The following is a 24335-nucleotide window of genomic DNA, read 5'->3' on the forward strand; positions in this document are numbered from 1 at the left end:
TGTGAGAAGCAGGGGCTCTATGCATTGCTTTAGTCTCCAGCCCAAGAGGACACTGCCGGGCACAGAGCAGGTGCTCGTTAAAAATACATATCTATTTAATGAAGATTATTAATGCCACATACACTGCCTTCAACTTGGCCATATAAAATCCTTGTGCCTTTCAAAAGGATGACTGTATTACCATGCTGCAGCAGTGAAACATCCCAGGGACAGGTGGAGAGCTGAAATATTAAGGCTGAGCTCTTCAAGTTGTCACTGCATGTGGACAGTTCTTTTGCTTAAAGGTAATGAGAGACTTTTTACCACCGTACAAAAATACACTGCGGGTCTCCCCAGAATCCTCTGTGCTCTTAGAAATCCATTCCACTCCCTACAAATCAGAATTTGGCAGGACTCTACCATGGGCAAGGGGCTGGTGCCTTTATTCAGTTTCTGGTGGTCATGCACCTTTTCCCTAGGTTCTGGGAGTAGGAGCCTTTCTGTCTAGATAGGCTAGAGGGTCGTGGAGATTTGTCCAGAGCGTTTTGTGGTTGGTAAGTGATACTGCATCAGCTTTTAAAAATTGGCTTTGGTAGAGTATTTGAGCCATAGAATACTTATGAATATACTATTCCCTTTGACTTCATTTGCATTCATTTGTTCTTAATAATTGAGTGTGGGCTCCCAAGTCCAAAAGATTTGGGTTTCCAAATCCTAGGTCTGTTATATAACTAACAGCTGTGGTTTCCCTCTCTGCCTTGAGGAAAACACTAGTGTAAAGTGGTATGCATCACACTTCCATCTGAAGGGACTCTCCTTGTTGAGATGACACGGTCTCAGCAGTCTCAACAACTTATCTGTTGGGTTTGGAATTGCTTGGAAAGTAGTGACTTTGACAGGGGAGATGTGTATTTTTTTCCCTCAGGTAAGTCTGGGAGGTGTTAGGGCCTTACAGTGCTGCTGCTCAGCGTGTGGACTTGAAACTCATAGTTCAAAGTGCTGCCAGAGCTCCTGCCATCACTTCTGCATTCCAGGCTTCAGGATAGAGAAAGTGTGGAAGAGTGAGCCTCCCTTTGGAAGACTTCAGACTTTCTGAAGATCTCATTGACCAGAACCTGGTCACATTGTTATGTATAGTTGCAAAAGAAACTGAAGAATACATGACTTTTTCACTCAGAAACAGTCTTCTCTGTAGCTCTCTTCAGTTACTCTTCACATATTTGTATCTCTACTTCTTGAGATTACTGACAGAGTTAATCTCTTCTGCTCTGTAGATCTCTTTTCTGTGTAGTTTTTTATGCATACTTTTGGCTTCCTCATGAATGTAGGTCACTGTGTTTCTTCATGAAGCTACTTAATAGCTTTGCTTTTCATATTCTGTCAGCTTCACTTCCCTCTGCTAACTGCTTCATCTTCTTGGTATTTTTCCACTTAAATTTTGGAGAGCAAGAATGATTGGCCTCGCCTAGCTCTCCCTGCTGGGCCACACCGTGGTGGTTGGCCACCTTAATGATGGCCAGCCTTGTAGTTTAATAAGCTGTGGCAATCTTGGTTGTGAGCATTTTCAGCTGCAGGGTGTAGAGTCTGTAGAAGAGCAGACTTCATAATGTGACAGTCTGTGCGATCCTCAACAAATGAAACTTCCTTTGACACAGGGAGTTAGAGATAAAAGCTTAAAAGGAGGCTTTGTATATTAATATGAATTGTAGACAGAATGTAGACAGTGAGTACCAATAACAGATTGAGAAGTGATTATTTGAAAATAGGATGTTTAGGCCTATACCAATAGCCCACGGATCCTTGCACGTCCTGTGCTGGTGCATGATTTTTACTCATGTCCCTTCCACCTGCGATGACCTTCTGTACTTCCTTTCACCTAGCTAATTCCTGATCTTTTATAAATCTACTAGAAAGTCTTCATTGTGTTCAGTCTCCCACTGTGTTTCCCTAAAACCCTTTGTACAAAACCGTTATTATGCTGAACACCTTTATATTGCCATTGTCTGTTGCAAGTATGTTAAATTACTCCCTCTTGCATTAGGAAACCATTGATGTCAGGGCTTGGGCTCATTTATCTTTGTATACTCGCCTAACAAAGCCTGTCACATTGATGATGCTCAGCACGGGTTTTGTTTTTTGTTTTTGTTTTGGGTTGAATTTAACCCCATTGTCTTGTAAAAACTGAAGGAATAAACTCCCCAAGGTAAGTGGTATTAATTTTTAATCTGATAAATCAGAAGGGCATTTTGTTCCTTCTTCTCATACTTCTTATTTAGAATTTTCAGAAAGAGAACTGTTTTTCAATATTAAGCCAAAATCTGCTTTTGTGAGACTATTACCTGTGACCTTCAGTGCTGTTTGCAAAAGATTAGCCAAACCATTGCTGTGATGAAATCCATAAATTTTGATAGGACAATTTATGCTTGTGTTGGGTTATTTCTGGTACATGACTTTGCAAATCTGAGGTTATTTCTTCTAGTTAGCTTTTCAAATTTTTGTGCTTGAATTTCACAGAAAGATCATGCATGATTTTTCTTTTTCTTTTTCTTTTTCTTTTTCTTTTTTTCTTTTTCTTTTATTCTTTTTCTAGCTGGTGAAGGCAGTGTTTCCTTTTTTTACTAGTTGAACTACTGTATTCCATGGTCAGACAGGTGTGGTGATCGCTTGGAACATGTAGGTGCTCTTGGGATGGTGGTGGCATTTTTACAACTAAAAACCTTGAAGAAAATGTTGAGAGGCCAATTTTGTTAGCTTTGCTTTAGATGCAAATGCTTCTTTCTGGGTTCCTGATCACCCTCTTCTTTTTTTCTTTTTTTTCCCCTCTAGATAGAAGAAACTGTAAGAAATGGTGAGGAATAAAATCCTGTACATTTTGTAAACAGAATTTCATTTTATTTTATAAATATTCATGACTTTTTAAAAAAAAGTTATTTCCTATTTGGGGAAAGTAACTTTTAGAGCATACGGAGGGAGATGTGAAATAATTCACTGTGGATGTTTTCAGTGACAACACTCCCAGAAGGAAATGCTGAGTTCTGAAGCAAGTGGCATTCCCAGGGTTTGTTTCTGTCAGTCTGGAGCAGTGACTCAAAGCATCGGGATTGACATGACCTTTACTGGGGGAGGATTCTAGCCACTTGGCAGTTTGACGCTCCCATGCACCATGGAATGCACTAGAATGGGTCTTCTCTGTCCACAGTTCCCCAAATGTTGCATCTTTGCCTCCAGCACATTTGTTTTGGGATGCTGTCAAGAGAACCTGCTAGATGTTAGCTTTCTTTGGCAAGAGATGAGCCAGGTGTGGGCCTCTTTCGAAGGGGTTTTAGCTGCTGTCACACCTCCTTTCTTGTTGTTCCAGTTCTGAATGTTACTCCTAGTACTCTACAGAGTTGGCTTGGCTAGATTAACCTCTTACTCTCCTCACATGCAGAATAAGAGGAGAAAATAAGGAGACGTGACCATCTTTACATTAGGATGGGTCATATAACACACCAAACTATTAAAATAGCTTTTAGAAGAAGAGAAATTGTGTTTTTACACCCTCTGGAGATGAAATTTGTTATACCTTGAAATCCTTTATGGACTGTTATGGTAAATAACATTTTCTGTCATCTTGTTGAAGATTTTTTTTTTCTCCTTTATTTTCATGCTCACCTTTGAAATTTCTTAGGGAAAACAACAGTAAACTGTAAGTAAACTTATTTCAAATTGAGTATTCTTTTTCTTGATTACACATGTTATTCTATCGACCTAATATCTTAATAGATCTTAACCAATCTATGACTTGCTTTTGACAGAATATCTTTTTTATACTTCTGTTGAGATAGCAAAGAGAGATTGTTCTGAAGGTTGTTTGTGAATAACATTCTTGAGTTCTTAGGCAAGTCTACATGTAGATTTATTTATGAATGCTGATTTAGAGGCTACTGGGTCAGATTTTATCTGGGGTAGAGCTTCATTCTTTAATTGGAAATAATTACTCCTTTTTCATTCCATGCTATGCAGTATCCCATGGGTTTACCATTAAAATGAGTTCTTACAAATAGAGCATCTGTACAGGGAAAGAATATGATCTAGTCATTTTAAGTATACTACTGGTTCTTACACCATGGCCAAAGGAAGTTTGGTTAGGCTTTTAAACCCTTTTTATCTGATTCCCTCTAATGAGAGGAGAGATGCCATTCATGGTGTTGAAAGCAGCTAGAGCTGGATGGTGGTCCTGCTACTTGGTCTGAGGTGGGATGCTCAGCGATGAGGAAGTATTGGTAATGGTTAGAGGGAATGAGGTAATAAGGCTACTCAGAGGAAAACACAGTACATTTAGGATTTTCAGGGTAATGATTTTGGCAATCCCAATAACAGTACTTTTATGTTTTGGGAAAGTGAAAAGGTGGGAGTGGAAAGTAGGTTTTTTAAGTAATGACAGATGTCTCCCCTTTTGAAAAGTAAAGCTCTTGAAGAGTCACTCTCTAATGACAAATGCTAGGACTCCTTTATGTCATTGGGGACATCTACTTCTTAAAAATATTGCTCTGTAGGCAGTTAGGAAGTTGAGATATACACCAGTCTATAAACAAGTTCAAGGTTGATCTCTATTTCATGCACAGGGTGTGGAGGTGGATCGTGTGGCAGCTCCACTGTCATTTTGTCCCCAGGCTCACTCATGCTTGGGTTCCACTTCATGTGCCTGTTATCTCTGGGGGCCCTCATGCTCTGAGGTAGTTGCTGGAGCTACAGTAAGTCTCACAGACTTATGTAACAAAGTGTGATTCTACAGAGTGGAAAAAGAGCTGAGAAAGGCAGGAGAGCCAAAGGGTCCCTCTTAGAGTCTGTTCCCTTTGTGCATCCTTTCCTTACATCTTGTTACGGAGAACTTACACGACCATCCCTAGCTCAAGGTATGCCTGGGATATATACTTTTTTTTTATTCCAGGGAACATAAAATAAATAAGTTAATTGTCATTTGGGGAAAAAACCTTTTCAGCTGAGGGTTGTTAAATCAATTTGTACAAAGTACAAATTGGTGTGACTTTCCAAGGTGGAACGGAGGAATGAATGTGGGACAAGGGGTAATGAGCAATTCTCTCTCAGCTCTGAGGGGGCCTGTAGCATTGCCCTGGGGTCTTTTCAGTAATGCATTTCATTCAAAATAAAGAAACCTAGTAGTGTTGATTCCTTAATGAAACATTCCCCAAGATGAAATCATCAGCCACTTTTTTGAACAATGGCACCAGTGAATGGAACTTTCTGAAAGTTTAGATTAAGTTTAAGAACTTTACCCAACAAATTATCTTCTGAGCTTGATTTTTTTTTTTCCATTTTTATTTTTATTTGGAGGTTCATGCATACAGCCTTTGGCTTTCAGCCTCGTCTGTACCAAAGTTCTTTAATCATACAGAGTTTAGTTTCTTACGGATATCTGAAGAGTCAGACTTTTGCAAAATCAATCTGCTAGGGCTTCTTGACCTTCAGAAGGAATACATCTTTAAGAGCATTTTGGCTACCATGGGAATCCGGGATCCTGTATCTCTGCTTCCTCTGCACAACAGATTACAATCACGATTGTGACTTGTGGCATTCTAAGCTCATGCGGAAGCTCTTACTTGATAATAAACCATGAAAACAATGTCAAACTGTATAAAGTTAGGTTTATTTTGACTCTATACCAATTTAATATGCAAAAAAAAATACTTTTCCAGTTAAAATAAATCCATACACGTTTGGTCTGCATGGTTTTTCAAGTGGGCACGAGTTTTAGGAATCTGAAGTTGATTGGGTAGAAGTGAAAAAAAGGAATGCTGCGTGGAGCATTCAGAGACTGAAACCTCCATCTCCTCTAAATGCAGCCCATTCAAAATGTTCAATATTTAACAAGGAGGGTTTCCTTTCTATACAGGATTTTTTTTTTTTTTAAGAGGAGGTTCCAGCAGAGGGAGAGGGTGAGAAATTCTCAAGCAGGCTCCACACCCAGCATAGAACCGATGTGAGGCTCGATCTCACAACACTGAGATCGTGACCTGAGCCAAAATTAAGAGTCGGACTCTTAACTGAGCCATCCAATCCCCTACAAAGTTACTTTTCTGTAAGGACTCTAGACCTATATGATCTAGTAAGAATTAAATTAAATAAATGCTTATAAAACTTCTAGCAAAGAATTAAAAATTGGATATTTGAGCAGAATTGAAATTAAGCCATTATAACAAATCCCATTTCTTAATGGTATTGAATTGTTACTGCCTATTGAAGGATCTGCTTTATAGTCTCATGATAAAACACTATGCCACACAGTCTACTATTCAGGTCTGACTTGAGCTGGCCTAAAAAGAGCAGACAGGAGGGGAAAAAAATTCAGCTATTTGCTCATAAAGCAGATGTCAGAGTATAGCAGATTTTCTTTAAAGAGGGAAGCAAGTCAAGGGGGGAGAAGTCAGTTCTGTGGGACAAACATTTAGTTGTAATTTCTTATTCTTAATCTCGTAGAGAATGTCTGAATGTATCCAGACCTCATTTGCTGTTTGTAGAATTGGCATTCACACGGTAAGCAACGTGTATTTTTGCAGTACCAAATGTCATGAAAATATAAATGAAGAACTGAGTGTTGGAGAGCATGTGGAGCAACGGGACTTGACTTGTCCTCCATTGCTGGTGGGAGTGTAGATTTCTATAACCATTTTGAAAAATAATTAAGTTGAATGCCAGTATATTCTGTGACACGGGCAAATCTCCCAAGTATATATCTCAGAGAAATTATTCCATAATTATAAGACGACCTATGCAGGGACTGTCCCTGGGAAATATATTCATAACAACACAGTATTACAAATGTCCATCAGTAATAGACTGGATTAATTGTGGAGTTCTAATTTCCTAGTATGTTATACAGCCACAGAAAGAGATAATCTAAAAATTGTACATGAACTGCAGCTATATAATTGACAGTGAAGACATTTTACAAGCGTGATTTTGAATGAAAAAAAAAAAAAAGCCACAGGAAAATACATGCAGTTTGATCTCATTTCTACAAAGTTCAGAAATGTAAAACTAAGCAACATGTTGTAGGACTACATATATTGATAGATACACCATAAAGATAAGCAAAATTTCAGATGTTACCTTTTAGGGTAGTAGTACTCAGCAGTGAGTGATTTTTGCCCTCCAGGGGATACATGGTATTGGCTGGAGACCTTTTGGTTGTCACAACTGAGCTGGGGGTGGGTGGAGTTGGGAGTTGGGGGGTGGTGGCAGTGGTATGCCACTGGCATCTAGTAGGTTGAGGCTAGGGGTATTGCTAACCATCCAGCTATATACTGGTTAAGCACATAAGAATCTGGCCCAACATGCTGATAGTGTTGAGATTGAGAAACTCTACACTGGGAGATTGGAAGGAAGGGGGAAAAGGCTTTAAAAGCTTCAGTAATAGTCTACTTAACTTGAATGGCATACACATAGTGTTTGCTTTATATTTATTCTTTAAACTACATATTTCCTTTATATGCTTTTTTGTACATAGGATGTATTTTGCAGTACAAAAACAAAATCCTAACCCATGTTAGCATTTTTTTTTTTCACATCCATCTGTATCAGTTGACTCAAATGCCCTGAGCCAGTTTCTTAATTCAGAAATATGGGGTGGCATCTGTGTACAAGACCATGAAAAGACTTTTCTAGTCATAAGACTCAGTGACAAAAGTTTGACTTTTCCCTTTGAAGGCTTTTAGGGAGAGGGGCTTCTGAGACTGGACAGGGAATACAATGATGTTTACTTCTGAAGACCAAATTATTTCCCAAGGAAGGACTTAAAAAATGTAGTGATTTTTGTATCCCACCTTGCACAGAAGAATTCTTCATAAGTGTGCACAAAAAGTTTAAGGAAATTGTTAAACAGATAAATCAAGAATCCTGAGTAAATGGTATCACCACAGGTTGTAGGATTGAAGGCAGGGATCCTAATTTGTGCTTGCTTGTCCCGGTATCTTCCACGGTAATTTGTACAAGACTGGGACAGGAGAAGTTCTCAGTAGCTGTAGGTTCAATTACAGTCCATTAAAGTGAGCAGTTTGCAGTTTTGCCTTAGTTTGAATTTAAGAAGAATCAGATTTTTAACGTATCATTTGTTTTAGCTGCTTATCTCTGCTAAATATCTTTATGTATTTTATATGTTTGTGCAAGTTGCCAGATTTCCATATATAACCTTTCCAGCCTCAAAACAAAATTGGGTGGTGTTTGTCTGCAGTTAGGTGCATAGGTAACTTGGGAGCTAGATGTGTTTACTTTATATAAAGTTACTTCTTGAGCATGATTTTTGTTTTTGAGTCCTTTAAGAAGCAGATGCCAAATTGGGATTCGCATGCAAGAGACGAGTTAGGGAAATGTCTGGATGACGGGGGTGAGGGCAGGGAATGCAAGAAGGTAGAGAGCCTTTAAGACTTTAAGACTTCCCACCGAGAGTGGGAAGAAGGAAGGAAGATTGGTGGTGGTGGACCTTTAGGTGGCGAGGAGGTCCTGAGAAAGTCTTGGGGGCTGGTGGGGGCTTCCCTGAGCAAAGCTGCCTGTTGGAGGGGCCAGACTCCAGGATCTTCTGCATACCTAGGCACTGGCTGGCATTGGCCTACAGAGGTACAGCCTTCCATGGAGGACCCAAAGTTGTGGCAGCTAGAGGCTGAAAGTCATCTGTGCTTCTCTAGATGAGAGATCTGAGCATAGCCACCCCAGGGAGTCAACACAATATGGTATTTACAACTGGAACCTATGAATCCTGGCCCTGTTGATGTCAGACATTCTTCAGTTTTTCTTGCATGCCTAGCGCTTAGCCTGGGCCAGGGACCAAGCAGGTGTTTAGTCCCTACTTATTTAATAAAGAAGCTGTGGCTGTAGACGAATTCTAAGGTTGATAAAAATTGTCCCTCAAAGGAGAGTGCTACAGACTGAAATGGTCCCCTCCTCCATTTCATATGTTGAAGCTCTAACACTCAGCTTGATGGTATTGGGAGATGGGGCCTTTGGGAGATCATTAGGTTTAGATCTAGTCTTGAGGGTGTGGCCCTCATGATGGGATTAGCCCTTAGAAAAGATCATAGTTTGCACTCTTTCTGGGCTATATGCACACACAAGAAGGTGGCCTTCTAGAAGCCAGGAAAATAACTCTTGCCAGAACTGGACCATGCTGGTGCACTGATCTGACTTATAGCTGAAGGAAGACCTAAATTTTAAGTCACCCATTCTACAGTATTTCATTATGGCAGCCTAAGCAGACTGAAACAAGGAGGGGGAAAAACTTGAATTGTAAATAATATAAACCTGAAATCTTCTTGGTACCTGTTGGAAATAAATTATAAATTTTTAAAGAAATTAAAGATCATGGCTGAGTTTATGGGATGAGAAATGGTGTTAGGGGACTTATTTCTGCATATTTCTAACATTGCCAAAAAGCAGCTGATTAAGTCCTTAAAAAATAAGGAAAGAAAAGTCGTAGTTTTTATATATTAGGAATCCATAATGTGAACAAGACAGAAATGGACTATATACAGGACAGATATGCTGCAAACTCCCAAAGTAAAAATATATCATATTCATGTGAATGCATACTGAATCTTAGGCATTAAAAAGTGTAATAAAAATCATTACTGAGATGACAAAAGGTGTTCTACGCATGCCATCCAGTGTTCAACAACATTTGGAATAGATAGAGCTTTCTTTAGGAATCAAAGGGAAATGCTTATTTAGAGTGCCCTAAATCAGGAGACTGAAGAAAATAAATCTTATGTTGGTTGTCTAGGCAGGAAACTTAAGCCACAGGTGGAAGAACTTAAACTTTCTCAGTTATAATGGCTACCCAACCCCAGAACAAATTGAAACAGTGAAGCAGAAAAGTCTTTCAAACCAAGCCTCTGCTTGGAGGGGCTAGCTTTTCTTTCCCATGCAGGGCAGCACAGGAGATAATGTGTATTCTCTTGAATGTGATATCCTGATGTATTACAAAGAAGTAATTTAGTTTTTGAAACAAAAGGAGTCCTGTTACATGGATCTAGACTATTTTGGGTATTAGACAACATTCACTGGGTTTTGGTCAGGAGGAAGGAGGGGAAGTAAGTGCAGGCCCGGAGTTGACATTACAATTGTGAGTCTATGATTTTGTGAAATCCTGGCAGTGGAAACAGGCCATACTTGAGAATGATTTTTGAAACGAACCTTCTGCAGTCACTTGTAGATTAACTGTGGGCTAAAGGGCATAGTAGGGCTTAGTTTAGGACTTCCCTTTGGAATGTCAGGATGAGTGCCCTCCTGGGAAACTACAGCTCTAGGGACTTCTGAGCTGGGAACTGTGACTGTCATAGCAGCATAGCAGCTGGTGGTAGCCAGAAGCAGGATAGAGTGGTAATCTCAGCATGCAGCCACCTTTCTGTTGGAGTGTGAACCCCTTTGATTAAAACTAAGTGAAGGGGCCTGAAGGGAATGAATGACGCCAAGTTAGTTATTCAGCCCCTAGGATGGTACCAGCTATAGCACACGACCCCACTGGCCTATTGTTGCTTCTCTGTATCCAACACCTGCAGGAACTAACAATCAATGTAGTGATGACCTACATTGATCTGACCTAAAGAATACCAGTAACATAACCTGCATGGTTAGCGCTTTTGCTTAGTAACAGAGCTCTAAAAACTCTAAATTTGTCTGACTTTGCGGAAAGTGCCAAATACTGTTATTTCACTAACAAACATTCTTTAGAACAATAACAGTTCGTAAAAATGGGATCCAGATTCATCCTGAGATGGATTCATTCAGTAATGGGGTAGGGGTTACCATCTTATTTAGCTAGGACACTTGCTTGCACCTGCCACATGGCTAATATTCAACTTATGTGACATTTCCCCCCCAGGAGGGGATAGGGAGAGCTACTTTTGCTAGTACAGTAGAATGAGAGAATAATTGCATATTAATACTACTAACACTGAGTATTTTATTTAAATTCAAGTTAACGTACAGTGTATTATTAGTTTCAGAGGTAGAATTTAGTGATTCATCAGTTACATAAAACACCCAGTGCTCATTACATCAAGTGCCCTCCCTAATGCCCGTCGCCTATTTATACCCCACTCCCACCAATTCTCATTTTCTGAAACTGCTTATTTCCATCTGGCTTTTTAAAGGTCTGAACAAATCCTACCCTAAACTTTGATTGAGTTCTTATAATGTACAGTACCACATATAAGGATCCTGCATTGTTCCTTTTGCTGCTGAAACCAATTACTATGAATCTGGTGGCTTGAAAGAACATAAATTCTATTATTGTTTTGGAAGTCAGAAGTCTGAAGTGTAGGTTTCACTGGGCTGAAATCAAGATGTTGGCAGGGCTGTGTTCTTTACCCAGGCTCTAGGAGAGCATCTGATCATCGGCTCTTTGGGCTGCTGGTGGTTGCCTGTATCCCTTGGCTCATGGTTCCCTTCTAGCACTGACAGCATGCCAACTGCTACTTCAGTGGTCACATCTATTTTTGCCATCACAGATCCTTCTTGGACACCTCTAACTCTCCAGTCTCCCTCTATGTAAGGATCCTTAGTGATTAAATTGGGTTCATGTGGATAATCCAGGCTAAACTTCCCATCTCAAGATCCTTGATTGAGTCACATTTGCAAAGGGCTCTGTTGCCATGAAAGGTAACATATGAATGGGTTTTGGACACTGGCACATGGCCATCCTGTGGAGGGGAAGGAAAGCCTTCTCTCTCCCACGGAAACCAAAGAGAAAAGTCTAGAGCGCTCGGTACAACTGCTCATTGTTTCTAGAGGGGAAAAAAAATCAAGGTAGGCAAGTCCTGGTGCTGGCTTTAGGATGTCACCATCATGTACAACACCAAAGTTAAATATTTGTCAGATGGACTGAAAGTAATATATGTGGGATCTTCAAATATTGACTCTAGCAACAAATTCAGGAGCACGTTGAATATGTGACCATGTGGAGAGAACTGGTGTTGACCTGTTGTGCAGAAAACTCCAGCCTAAACATTTGTTGTGAACGGTGTGGGATGCAGTGATGGGTGCAATTATGATAAATGAAAAGCTCCAAGATAAAATGAGGCATCCCTTAAGTGAAGAAACTCAGCATAATTGTAGACGATAATGGAACAGTGGCTAATGAAGATACTGGTTTGTCTACTTTAATAAAGATCAAAGTAACTGTGACTCGAACAGTAAGTTTTTATTTCATGTAAAAATCTAAGCTGGTAGTCAGTTTGGAGGCTAGCCTTTTGCTGCATGAATCCATTAGAGACTCAGACTCCTCTTTGTGCTGCCACTGGCCAGGTTCTTCTGCTCAAGCACCAGCTGAAGACGGCTCACCACTCCTGCATCTTTCTTAGTCTCTGGGAAAAAAGAAGTAGAGGACAAGCAGTTCCCTTTATGGGCATGACCTTGGGAGTTCCTTGCATCACTTACCCTCACCTCCCAAGTATGGGAACTTGAGTCACATGCCTACATCACTACAGAGGAGGCTTGGAAATGGGGCTTCTAGTAAGGATGGAAGACTCTAGGGATTCTGTTCCTAAAGGGAAAGAAAATGGACATGGGGGACAACTTGCAGTCTTTTTTTAGGAGGAAATGAGCTAAGACAGACTAATGGCTGGAGCATGGACCAGTGCAGTGTACCTTCAGGAAAGTTGCCTGTAACCATTGTCCACATACACATTGAGCACACAGTGTGGCAATGAGAATGATTTTGTGTCTTTGTGATGAGTCTAGTTTCTGGTTGGATCAATAATTGAGACTTTTTGGGCCAAGACTTAATCTAATGTTTTATTTATAAAAGTCAACATAGGTGTTTTTGTCCAGACACCTGTGCACGTTTCATGAGCATTGTTCTGGGCAATTTTATTTTGAAGGGTGTAAGTGGGGGGTTATATGCTTTAAAACCTAGGAAAGGGATCCCTGGGTGGCGCAGTGGTTTAGCGCCTGCCTTTGGCCCAGGGCGCGATCCTGGAGACCCGGGATCGAGTCCCACGTCGGGCTCCCGGTGCATGGAGCCTGCTTCTCCCTCTGCCTGTGTCTCTGCCTCTCTCTCTCTCTGTGACTATCATACATTAAAAAAAAAAACAAAAAAAAAAACAAAAAAACTAGGAAATGAGGGCTAGGATTGTTTTCTTCAATAAAGTAATATTTTCAAGTAAAGTAGGAGTCTCTGGCTAATGTTGCTGGCTTTCCAGGTGGGGAATTTAAAGTTTTACATTTAATGAACCTGTGGAGAGCCACAAATATCCATCCTAAAGTCTGTTTATAGAGAAAGAGTTACACCATGGAATGTTTGAGATGGACAGGACAGACCTTAAATTCTTTTTAAACATCTTTTGCAATTAGAGCCCAGATTAGAGCAAGATAAAATCTGTTTGGGTTAGGTGTTTTATTTTGGGGAATGAAGAATGCATTTTTTCCCTCCTCTCAAGATGGGGACTAGTTTGCTGCAGACCTGAAAGACTCAAGCATAACTCCATTGAAGTGGTCCTTCCCATTGAGTCTGACCCAGACTGAACCCACTCCACCTCTGAAACCCCCCAAGGCCTGAGCTTCCTTCCTTCTTCAGTGACTGGCACAACAGCCCATCCAGTTGCCTTTCCGGGGGCTGTACCTATACCACCTGTAGCTCTATGCTTCCTTCCTGTCATCTCAGGTCCCAGTTTCTAACCTCTCCTCTCTGCTGCTATTCCCTGGCTTCTAGCACCAGCGCTTATTGCCTGGAAAACCCTAACAGCAGCCCCTAGCTGGGCTTCCCTTTCCAGTCTTGCCCGCGTCTTCGTCTCTTTCTCCACTTTGTACCACAGCAGAGTGGTGCGGTGCAGTATGCATCTTCATGGTCTATGAAATGCAGATGTGCTTATGTGGAGAAACTTCTCTGTTGGCTTCCTTTGGTTCTAAAGGGAAAGCCCAGGATCTTTTGTTTAGAAGGGGCCCTGTGGTAGCTGGCCCTACTATCCATGTAGCCTTCTCTCTACCTCCTCTTCCACCTCAGCATTCTGTATCGCGGGCACAGTCCTCTACTCTCAGCCCCTGGTCTGTTTTTAACTTCCAGCACTCTGTGCATGCTAGCCTCCCGGAATGAGGGGCTATATGTCACCTCTTCCGGGAAGCCCTACATGACCTCAACACCTGGGTTAAGTGCTCTTCCTAGGTGTTCCCTGTCTTTGTACCCTGGAACCTTTTCCCAGCCAAGGTGCTTGTGTCTCTCTGCTTTGAGTTACTCTTATGTTTTCTCTAGCTCTAAGCTCTGTGAGGGCAGTGACTGTTACTGTTTCTTTGTTCCCTGACACCACCACCACCACCATCACCATCACCACCCTTCACCCCGTCCGATGGCTCTTTACCTTCCATATCGCCACTGACATTTACTGAACACGTACAAAGTGTGCCAAGGCCTTGATAGCTTAACTCCTTTAACTCCACAATCTTGCGAAGAAGGTATGGTTATCCTTTATAGTAGCAGAAATTGGGACATGGCGTGATTAAATCTTTTTCCACGTGATGAAGACAGGATTTGGAGGTAGAAATTGAACTGATTTATGCTGAGTTCTAAACCCTTAGCCTTTGTACTTTACTGCCTTCCAGATAGTAGATATTCTCTGAATTCAATTAGGAAAGCTTATCAACACTTTTCTTTTTTTTTTAGTTCAATGACCTTTTTGGAAAGACAAGGCTAGTTATTTTGCATAACGTTTTTTAGTTCAGATCTGTAATTGTTTCTTCGTAACTAGATGCATTTCTGGCATTTCTGGCAGAACTACTACATAAGTGACATCGTGTCCTCCGCGAAGCTCATCAAGGTGCCTGATGCCATTTTCTCCTCTTTGATGACTGATATTAAATTCATAATTAACCTAAATCTGAGGTTGATATTTTCCAGCTTTATCCAAAACTCAGACTAGATCCTATTTAGAGACTAGCCTGTAGTATCCTTTACACACATAATGCATAATCTGTATCTTTGGATGATAGCGTTATAGCATATTTTGAGGTCAGGTAAGGGACTATCTAAATTCATTATGGCTTGCTCAAGTTTTGGAAAGTTTTTAGAATTTTTTTTTATTTTTTTAGAATGTTTTAATATAGATGGAATTTTAGTATTTTCCCTTACTTAGGTTTGATAAAACCTCATTATTACATTAATAATATACAATGCATTGTATCCCTGGTGGTTCTTTCCAGTTGAAAGCAGAGTTAAGAGTTCAGCTCTCATATGTTTACTCTGTTTCACTGTAGATGGTCCTCCTCAGCTGGCTGCCTTTCAAGTCTTGGTGGTGTGAAGTAATAGCTATAACTGCAAATGTATTATCAGTAGTAGAGAAGAAATTCTAATTATATATTCTTTATTAATAAATTTACATATGAAATGTAACCTTTCTCATCTCCTGTAGATACCTTGACTTTTAAAAACAAAAAGGCAATAAAAAGTGGACTAGTTGCATGAGGATCATGCTTTACAAAGGGCCATTGTGAAAATTCTTTTGGTAATTATCAACTATAGCTGTGTGGTTGGGTGGAGAGGCTCCTTTCTTGATAAGAAACATTTAGAGTCAATGAACTTGGGAACTGAAAATGTTTTTAATTTTCCAAATTAAATGACATGGTAGCCCTTAACAAAAGTATATCTAATTGATGGAAATTTCCACACTAGGAGAGGTGCATTTTTATGTTGTCTCTTTTCACGGGTGGTTGACTTTGTTTTCTTGAGAAAGGTTTAGTGGTTAGTCCTCAGGACTAGTACTTTTCTCCTGATAGGGGGAGTAACTTGTTTTTGTCAATGATTAAATATTACTTGAGAATGCAGTCGCTATCCAGGATATGGTTTACCCACATTCATAGCTTGGTAACAAAATTGTGCTTTAGACTTTAAGCAGTGCCGGTAGATGAATATTGTGTATATAAAGGAGAATATAATTGACCCTGGTGATTGGTCTTTGCTTTGTAGAACTCAGATTTCTTTAAATACTGACTTAAAATAACACAGAAAGTGAATCTGAACAAAAGGCTTTTTTATGCATATAGCATTTTGGAGAGTCAATCTGTGTCCTCTGTGGTTCGCTGGGGGTTTTGGCTAGGGCTCTGACATGCAGTAGGTGCTCAGTCACTATTCATTAGGGTGGGTATGCAGTGGTTTGAGGTAAGGGGGAAAACTGAGTGCCTTGCCTGGACTCTGGAAGGCTCAGGCAGCTCCAGCAGAGGGACCAAGCACAGGTCTCACAGATTGTGCACTTCCATTTGGAAGGTCCACGAAGGCAGGGAGTTTTGCTGTTTTGGTCACTATTGTGTCTCTAGGACCTGGATACTGTCTGGAATGTTGCAGGTGCTCAGTTAATATTTGTGGAATGAATGACTACAGCTCCAATCAGACTATTCAAATTGGTATATAATATCTGCCCCTGGGATACAGAAGACTTTCTAAGAGTCCTGTGGGCCCTGATAGGACTAAGGAGATCTGTGTCCATCTGTGTAGATTCTTATTTCACTTGCGCTTTCACAATTACCTGGCTCTTCCAGTTAGGAGGGAAAGTCACTGCTCTCACTTTTCTAGTTTATCATGGTGCTTGGCCTTGGGTACAGAAACCTCCAAGGCACAAAACAAAGGAAAAACTCTGAGGCGTTTTCGGTGTTGGTGTTGACAAAGCAAATGGCTCAACTGTGTCCAGGATCAATTATTTTCAGTTCTTTGCTTTCAACAAAATTGGAGGGAAATGTACTCAAATTGTCAGCTGATCATTAAAAGTAACATTGATAAGTCACGATGTGATTTGTCATATAATCAGAAGGAAGTTGAAATAATTGAGTGATACCACTGTAGCAAAAATTTCTATTCCCATCTTTTTATAAGATACAAATTTCTCAGGGCTTATGTCTACATAAAATATGATATGGTTCAATATCAATTCTGAACCATATCTTATTCTAGTGATAATAATCATCTATGCTCTGTAATAAATAAAAGATAGCCCATCCATCTCATTAAGAGAAAGATTTCCAAAAAGTTGGTTTGTTTTTTTTTACAATAGACTTAACCAGCCTTTATTACATATTTGTTTTGACCAGTTGTAGACCAGGAATAATTTTATGACTCAGTTCATAAGAAAATATTTTTAAATATTTAAAACCTAGGTAATTACACGAATCATTTTCAGGTAAGCATGGTAGAGTAGTAAGAGGTTTTCAAGCATAAAAATATATTAAGATTAAAATTCTTGGGACACCTGGATGGCTCAGCGGTTGAGTGCCTGCCTTCCACTCAGGGTGTGTAATCCTGGGGCCCTAGGATCGAGTCCCACATCGGGCTCCCTGTGAGGAGCCTGCTTCTCCCTCTGCCTGTGTCTCTGCCTCTCTCTCTGTGTCTTTCATGAATACATAAATAAAATCTTTAAAAAAAAATTAAAATTCTTTTGGAGACATGGAGAAGAGATGAATTCTAGAAAAGAATAAAAATGATAAAGCTGAAGAGCTTTTTTCTTTTTTTTAAAAGTTTCAGATCTCTAGTTAGAACTTTTATTCATGTAAAACATCAACCGTTTATCCATAAATGTGGATATTTACAAGTTGGAGTTTGAATAGCACTTGAAAGTTTGTGTGCCAGGAGAAATGAGTGGATGGTGTACCTTCATCTGTGACAGGAAACCCACAGAAGGAATAGTTGGGGAACACAGATGATCATGGCTTTAGGTGTAAGCTGGAGGTACCATGTTGGAAATACATTCCTGGAGTCTAAAGGCAATGTTAGAATTGGAAATTTGTAAGGTAAGAGGCTCTGTTTCTTAGGTTCACTGCACTACCCCTGTTGCTCAGAACACTGCCTGATCCACAGTAAGAGTTCAGTAATTTGTTGGATGGGTGGATATAATTTTGTAAGTCTTCCAAATAGAGAGAAATGCTGTTTTAGTCTGTGGTTCCATTGGTTCATTAGGTGCCTTTCTTTGATTTCCTGTTTCCTTTCTCTGTGGGGCCGTAGGATTATGGACAATGGGCTAGGAAGCATATGTACATGCATTTTTCTTTCTTATACTCCATGACTAAAATCCTGCCTTTTCCCTTTTAGTGCTTATCTTTTACCATTGTGATTCCTTTTGGCTATCTGTGCTGTGGGGGTAGAAAAATCTTCAAACAGAATTTGCTTCCTTGTATTTCAATATTATTTAATTTTGTTTTTCAGTGACAGTGATAGGTTAATGGGGACATTTGACCTGCCATTCTTCAGCTTTATCTGTTACAGGTTCAAAATGCAAATGATTATAGTTGGGTTATCACAAAACTGCTAAAAGGATTCTTTTGTACTTTTATTTTTTTTAAATGCAAAATTCACTTCAGCCTGTGATTAATGTTAAAAAAGAAAAAAAAAAGTGCTATACCATTGACCTGTAATCTTGTAATCTCTGCCTTAACATTTTCCCAACTATCATAAGCAGCAACTGGAAAACTTGATATATTGTTATCCTGCTTTCCCATTCCATTCCCATGATTTCAACCTGGATGAGAAGATAAGCCAGAAGATTTATTGCCCATTGGCCCCCTAATGCCCATTATGTTCCCGAATGTTAACTTGTTGCCAGTGCCTGGCAAAAGGAATTTAAATGCTTGTTCATTTCACTGAATTTCGTCATCTAATTTTCTGTCTAAACTTCTGATTTGAAGAGAACACAAACTGAATTGTTGTGCATGGAGGTGGGCAGAGAAAGCTAATGTAGGAATTAGACTTTTATCAGATTTAGAAGGGGAAAAATGTTCATTTTTGTGATTGCATGAAGAACACAAGAAGGGGATCTCAGCTCTGGTGGGAAAGAAAGAGCCGTATACTTTATTTTATTTATTAGAAATAAGAAAAAAATTGTCTGCTGGGTTCTGGGTTTTGTTTGTTTTTCCCGTGACCGCAAACTCTAGATATGGGATATGAAATAGGAATATAATTACAAGGAGAGAAAATAGATAACTGGAGTTTGGTCTTGTTTGTTTGTTTGTTTTTAAGGGGAGAGGAATTTCTCAGTATGAGGTCCTTAGATTGTTTAAAAGTCCCATAAAGGCAGACAGACTTATGAATTGCCAAGGCAGGTTCTGATTTCAAGCCCTGCCGTTTAGATGAATGATACTGGTCAAGGTATTTTGTAATCTGGGTCTTGTTTTCTTCTGAAAATGAGTTTTTTGTTTTTTAAGATTTTATTTCTTCATGAGAGACACATAGAGAGGCAGAGACATAGGCAGAGGGAGAATCAGGCTCCCTGTGGGGAACCCAATGCGGAACTCGATCTCAGGACCCTGGGATCATGCCCTGAGCCAAAACAAAAGACAGACACTCAACCTCTGAGCCACCCAGGTGCCCCGCTTCTGAAAAGGAATTTGAATGAAATTCTTACTGGAATTATTCTCCCCCCCCCCCCCCCCGCCACCCCCGGTTCTGCTTCTTGTGAACCTAGCTTTGGTTGTAAAGCAGCATTGAAGCCCGAAGCTTAGGTGGTGGCTTGAATCTTAGGAAAGAAGGTTGTTGAAAAGAAGCAGGAATATCCATTTGAATTTAGGATTTCATGTGGGAGATGATGATTTCGGTATGTTGTATGTTCATCTCAGAGTATTTATTCTATTGGCTTAATGATTTTGGGGGAAGGCCTAGTATTGAAAACTTGTATTATCCCAGATTAACACAAAACAGTAAGAATTTATTAAATGTATCAATTTAAATGTAGATTATCCTCTGAGACACATGTATGGGAAACTCCAGTTTGATGAGAACCCAATTTACTGGAGTCTTACTGGAATTTTTGCTTGCTCATTCCTAATGGTAAGAGCAAATGACCCCCTCCCGCCCCAGCTCCATCCAAAAGAGGGTGTGTGTGTGTGTGTGTGTGTGTGTGTGTTTATGTGTGTGATAGAGAGATTCAGCTCTATAACCTGTATAACCTACCTGTCCTGAACCTCAGCTTTCTGCTCTATAAAAGAGAACTAGACTAGATAGCCTCTGAGGATGTTATCAGTGCCTGTGCTGGATGATTAAAAAGATAATAAAATTCAGGCTTCTGAAGTTCTCTGGCTTTATTGCCTATTTCACTCCCAACATTTCTATAGTCAGGAAACGTCCATTTCAGTTTGAAAACTATGTATTGAATATCTATGTCAAAGTGCTAAGCTCTAGAGGTAAGAGAGCATCCTGACCATTAAGGGATCTATGGATGATTCTAGAAGACCTTTCTGAGTTGGCTTGATAAATTTGAGTATGGTGAGGCATTTTATCAGAAATCTATCTCATTAAGTCATATGGTCCAACTGAATTATGAGCCATAAATACCAAACATTAAAAACAAAATGAAGTCTATTAATGGTTGTAGTTGACAAGAAAGAAAGTGTTCTCTCCTGTAGGATATCATGGTCCATCCAGGCAATCTCCCACAAGATGGATATGGCTGGCAATGCCATGCTGCAGATGACCCGGGTAGGGCTGGGTGGCTTGCTCCTGTCAGGTCTCTAAGGAAAGTCATGTTGGAGTTACCTTCTAACCTGGCAAACACTGTTCCTCACCTGCAGACCCTCATTCCTTGCAGATGAGAATAGGGATTGCTTCTTGTGGGCTGTCTCCCTCAAGGAGATGAGGTCAGAAGCAGGAGAAGCTTATTTCTTGGGCTTATAGGGCTAAGGCCTATCCAGAGAAACACGGGGTTTACTCATTAACTAGGCTGCATTCTAAATTCTGAGCTTGAGAGGCTTGGGATTGGTGGTGTCATTAATTGATGACTCAGATTGGGACTGCAGTGAAAAGTCATGATTGTATGATTTAGGGCACATTTCCTTTTCTCTCCTGGTCTTGATATCATCATCTGTAAAACAGGGGTTTGGACTATGGCAGCTGAAAGTTTCTTCTAACTCTGATTCTGTGTCCAGAAGGATGACCCCAAGTTATTGTCAGGACCTCAGTTTGACAACCACTGGAGTTTCATCCTGTTGAGATAATCCTTCACCCTAAAGACAGGAAAAAATAAGCTGTGAATTTTATAAAGAATGTTCTCAAATAAGGGTTTGAAATCAGGAGGATTTTTATTTCTTAAGTAGTAAATCAGCTTAACGAGAGCTCCGTGTTCCCTTGGTGTTCATGTCTACTTTGAGCAAGCATTGTGGTCTTTGGGTTGGGTTAATATGAATGGGACCTTTGGGACTTGAGTTTTAATTAGTTCCTGGGGTACCAAAGGTGAGAGACCAGACTCACAAGTAGCAGATAGCAGATCAGTGTTTCGAAAAGTGTGTTTGCCCAACAAAATCTTTGGATAACCTCTGGGATCTTGGCTTTCCCATTTTGCAGTGCCTCCTCTCCCACCTCCCCTTGGCTCTACGGGCTTTAGGGGTTACTGTGGCCTGCAGTCCCGATGTTTCTCAGCAGCTCTGACTTCACACAGACACTTGGGCAAAACCTGGGTTTTCCATCCCAAACCCCCTCTCCCTGCATCCTGCTTCTGATCTGGGTGGCTTCCATTGTTCCAAATCATCTTAAGCTGCCTTGGGGACTTTGGCTCAAGACAGAGTTCAGGTGCCCTGGGAAATTTGTATGTTCTGTAGCTATTCTAGGGACAGTGTGGGAATTAGATTTGGATTTAGGGTCAGCTCTTGATCCAGAACTTGCAAGGAGAGACGGTAGATGCCCTTAGAGTGTAGTTCTTCAAAGATTGGTAATTTTTTCTTTCCCCAACACTGCAATTTTCTCTTTAATTGTAAGCTACTTCAGATCCTTTTTTTTTTTTTTTAAACGGGGCTAGCTGAAAATAATACATGAATTAAATAAAAACCTGATGTCCTTCTGTGCACATCCGTCTGTAGTAGGAAGACAGGTTGATTTCTGAAGTGCTTTAAGCACCAGCAGCCTGTGGTTCTGATGGTCTCGCTGACTTAGCTGGTGTCTACAAATAGTTCCCCTACCTCCACTTAAGTATGTTTTGCAAATACAAGGTGTTATTGTTATGGCAGCAAATAATGTAAGTCAATACTCCTGTGTTTATATATGGCTCTGAAAAGAAACCAACAAGAGAGAAGAAACCAACAATTGTGGTTAGAAAACAAGTACCTATCCCGGTTTTGCTGGAGGTGCTTTCTTTGTGTGGGCTTCCAAAGAGTCAGGTTTTTCCCAACAGGAAACCAGTAGCCTTTTCTCTGACAAGCAACCAGATACTTGGGTTATTTCTTACCAAAAACATTTTTTTAATTTTGGAAATAATGCATGATGATAAAAATGAATCTGCCAACTTCTGTGCTTCTTTATGTTGAACTTGGTTCCATATGGTCACCGGCTCTGACTCCTCACAACTTAGACCCAAAGCCTTGCAAGCATGATTTATTTTACAAAAAGGAATTCCTAACAGAGAATTTGGGATTTGGGCCAGTTGATCTTTCCAGCACAGGTCACAAGTCAGGGGTCCATTTGCCTATGGACAAATAGGCAATAGGTGAAGTATTGTTTCTAGACCAGTCTGCTGGGACTGGGTTTGGGGTGGGATTGCCCTAGTGGGGGGTTTGGGCAGGATAGGCAGTAATTCAGTTCTAATAGTAAACATTTATTATTATTATTATTTCCTTAAATTACGCTTCCAGATGTGAAATTGAATCTCAAGTAGATCATTTCAAGTCTTTCTTCTCCTCAATATGTATTACTAGAATCCTTCCAGAAACCTCCTTTGCACTTACACTAACTAGGTGTGAGAGTGACTACCCTCTTGTATACCTCATCTCAACTCTGGATATGAAATGAAACAAAACCTTTACCACTTAAAATAGCAACATGTTGGTTTTATATAGCTTTTGAGTTAGTAGTGATTTTTATTTTGCCTTTTTTACTAGTGAATTGTTTTTCATGTTTATAGCGTGATTTGTGTGCTTTAAATCCTTTCCCCTCTGTTTCTGTTACATTCTTCTTAAATGTCTTCTGAAAGATAAACTGAGGCATAGTAAAATTTGAGTTTATTTGAGCAAAAATCAATTTGAATCAGGAAGCACCAAAGATTTTTAGAAGAGGCGGAAGCAAAACAAGAAATAACTGGATTGGCTACGGTTTAAGTAGTTGCATTATTTGTGAAAGCCTAGTTGGCGGTTTATGATTGGTTGACCATAGTTAGGCTTTGATTTCTTAACCTTGAAGCATTTCAGGTTCAGGCTTTGGTTTGCTTTCTGCAGGCTGCTAAGGCATTAGGGCTACCTCTGTCTAATGACATTTTAAAATTAATTTAACACTTCCCCTTCCAGACATTGTAAGAGAATAAGCGCAAGAATAAGAAATGATTTGGATTTGTTTGGGGAATTATCTAAAGTAATTATATATGTATCTATATCCATAACCAGCCTTTCCTGGGAACATAAATTCCTAGAATTGAAGATTCAGGTAGCAAAAACAAGGCTACAAAGTCATGGCCTTAACTGGCACAAGGTCATGGTTAGCTTTTCTCTCCAGATTTTGACTCTAAACAGACAGGATAGAAATACATGCAGATCATAATGTGTGTGTGTGTGTGTGTGTGTGTGTGTGTGTGTGTGTGTATTTTGAAAGGCCAGCAAAGAGCTGGGAAGACTGGAAAGGAACTGAGCATTGCTAGTGTCTAAAATGGAAGGGCAGTTTGCTCTAATGCAGAGCAACCTGTACTAATGTTGATTGGCAAATGGTAACTTCGTATTACATTTTGTATCAACAGTTTTGTTAAGCTGTGTCACCTCCTTCCCCTTGCCACCTGCCATGTTGATCTTTTCCAGATAAAGAAAGCAAGGCCAGGCAGGCGGGGTAACTGAAGGACACACATATTCACATGTCTCCATCTTCAGGACAAAACCATTTTCCTAAGGACCTATTGTAAGGGAGGGAGAGATTTCCTTCTTCCATGCACCCCCCCCCCACCCCTTCTAGTGTCTGGTTTAGGAATTAAATTGATATGAGATAGGTCAACAGGAGAAGAAAAACCCAAAGTTTTATTTGCACATAGAGGCCCAGTAATGAAACTGAACCCAAAGATAGGAGGACCAAGGCAACCAGTTTTATAAATTTTAGAGACAAATTTGTGAGGAGTTGACAAGATAAAGAAAACAAGTATCTGGGAGCTATAATTAAGAATTCTGAGCAGAAAAAAAAAAAAAGAATTCTGAACAGGATTTAGGCTAATAGATTAGGGGGAAACACCCCCACAAGGTTTGTTTCTATAGCTTTCTTGACTAAAGTCTCTATCTCTGGTGATGAGGATGTCTTTTTTACTTCTCAGTACAGGAAAATATTTTTCATATGGGAGATTTATTTCCTGCTTTCATAGGGACAGAGGAGGGTCTGAGTGTCCTTGTATTGGTATCCCAAGTAACTTCAATTCAAAATAAATATGCCATTGTGGGATATC

General features: G+C 40.0%; 1 protein-coding gene across 5 annotated transcripts in view; it reads left to right on the plus strand.

The window, feature by feature from the left end:
• Positions 1-24335, plus strand: part of ARL15 (ADP ribosylation factor like GTPase 15) — a 404586-nt gene that overhangs the window by 23656 nt on the left and 356595 nt on the right. For 3 of the 5 annotated variants that reach the window (XM_025434383.3, XM_049109271.1, XM_049109270.1), the window contains exon 2: positions 6460-6516. The exons of 1 other annotated variant lie outside the window; for it this stretch is intronic. In XM_025434383.3, the coding sequence (XP_025290168.1) occupies positions 6460-6516 (57 nt within the window). Of the gene's footprint in view, positions 1-3649; positions 3668-6459; positions 6517-24335 lie in introns of those variants that run through there. One more of the 5 variants, XM_049109269.1, reaches the window with a different exon arrangement.

Source organism: Canis lupus, chromosome 4 (genome assembly GCF_003254725.2).
Source record: "Canis lupus dingo isolate Sandy chromosome 4, ASM325472v2, whole genome shotgun sequence".
In the NCBI taxonomy this organism is placed as follows: domain Eukaryota; kingdom Metazoa; phylum Chordata; class Mammalia; order Carnivora; family Canidae; genus Canis; species Canis lupus.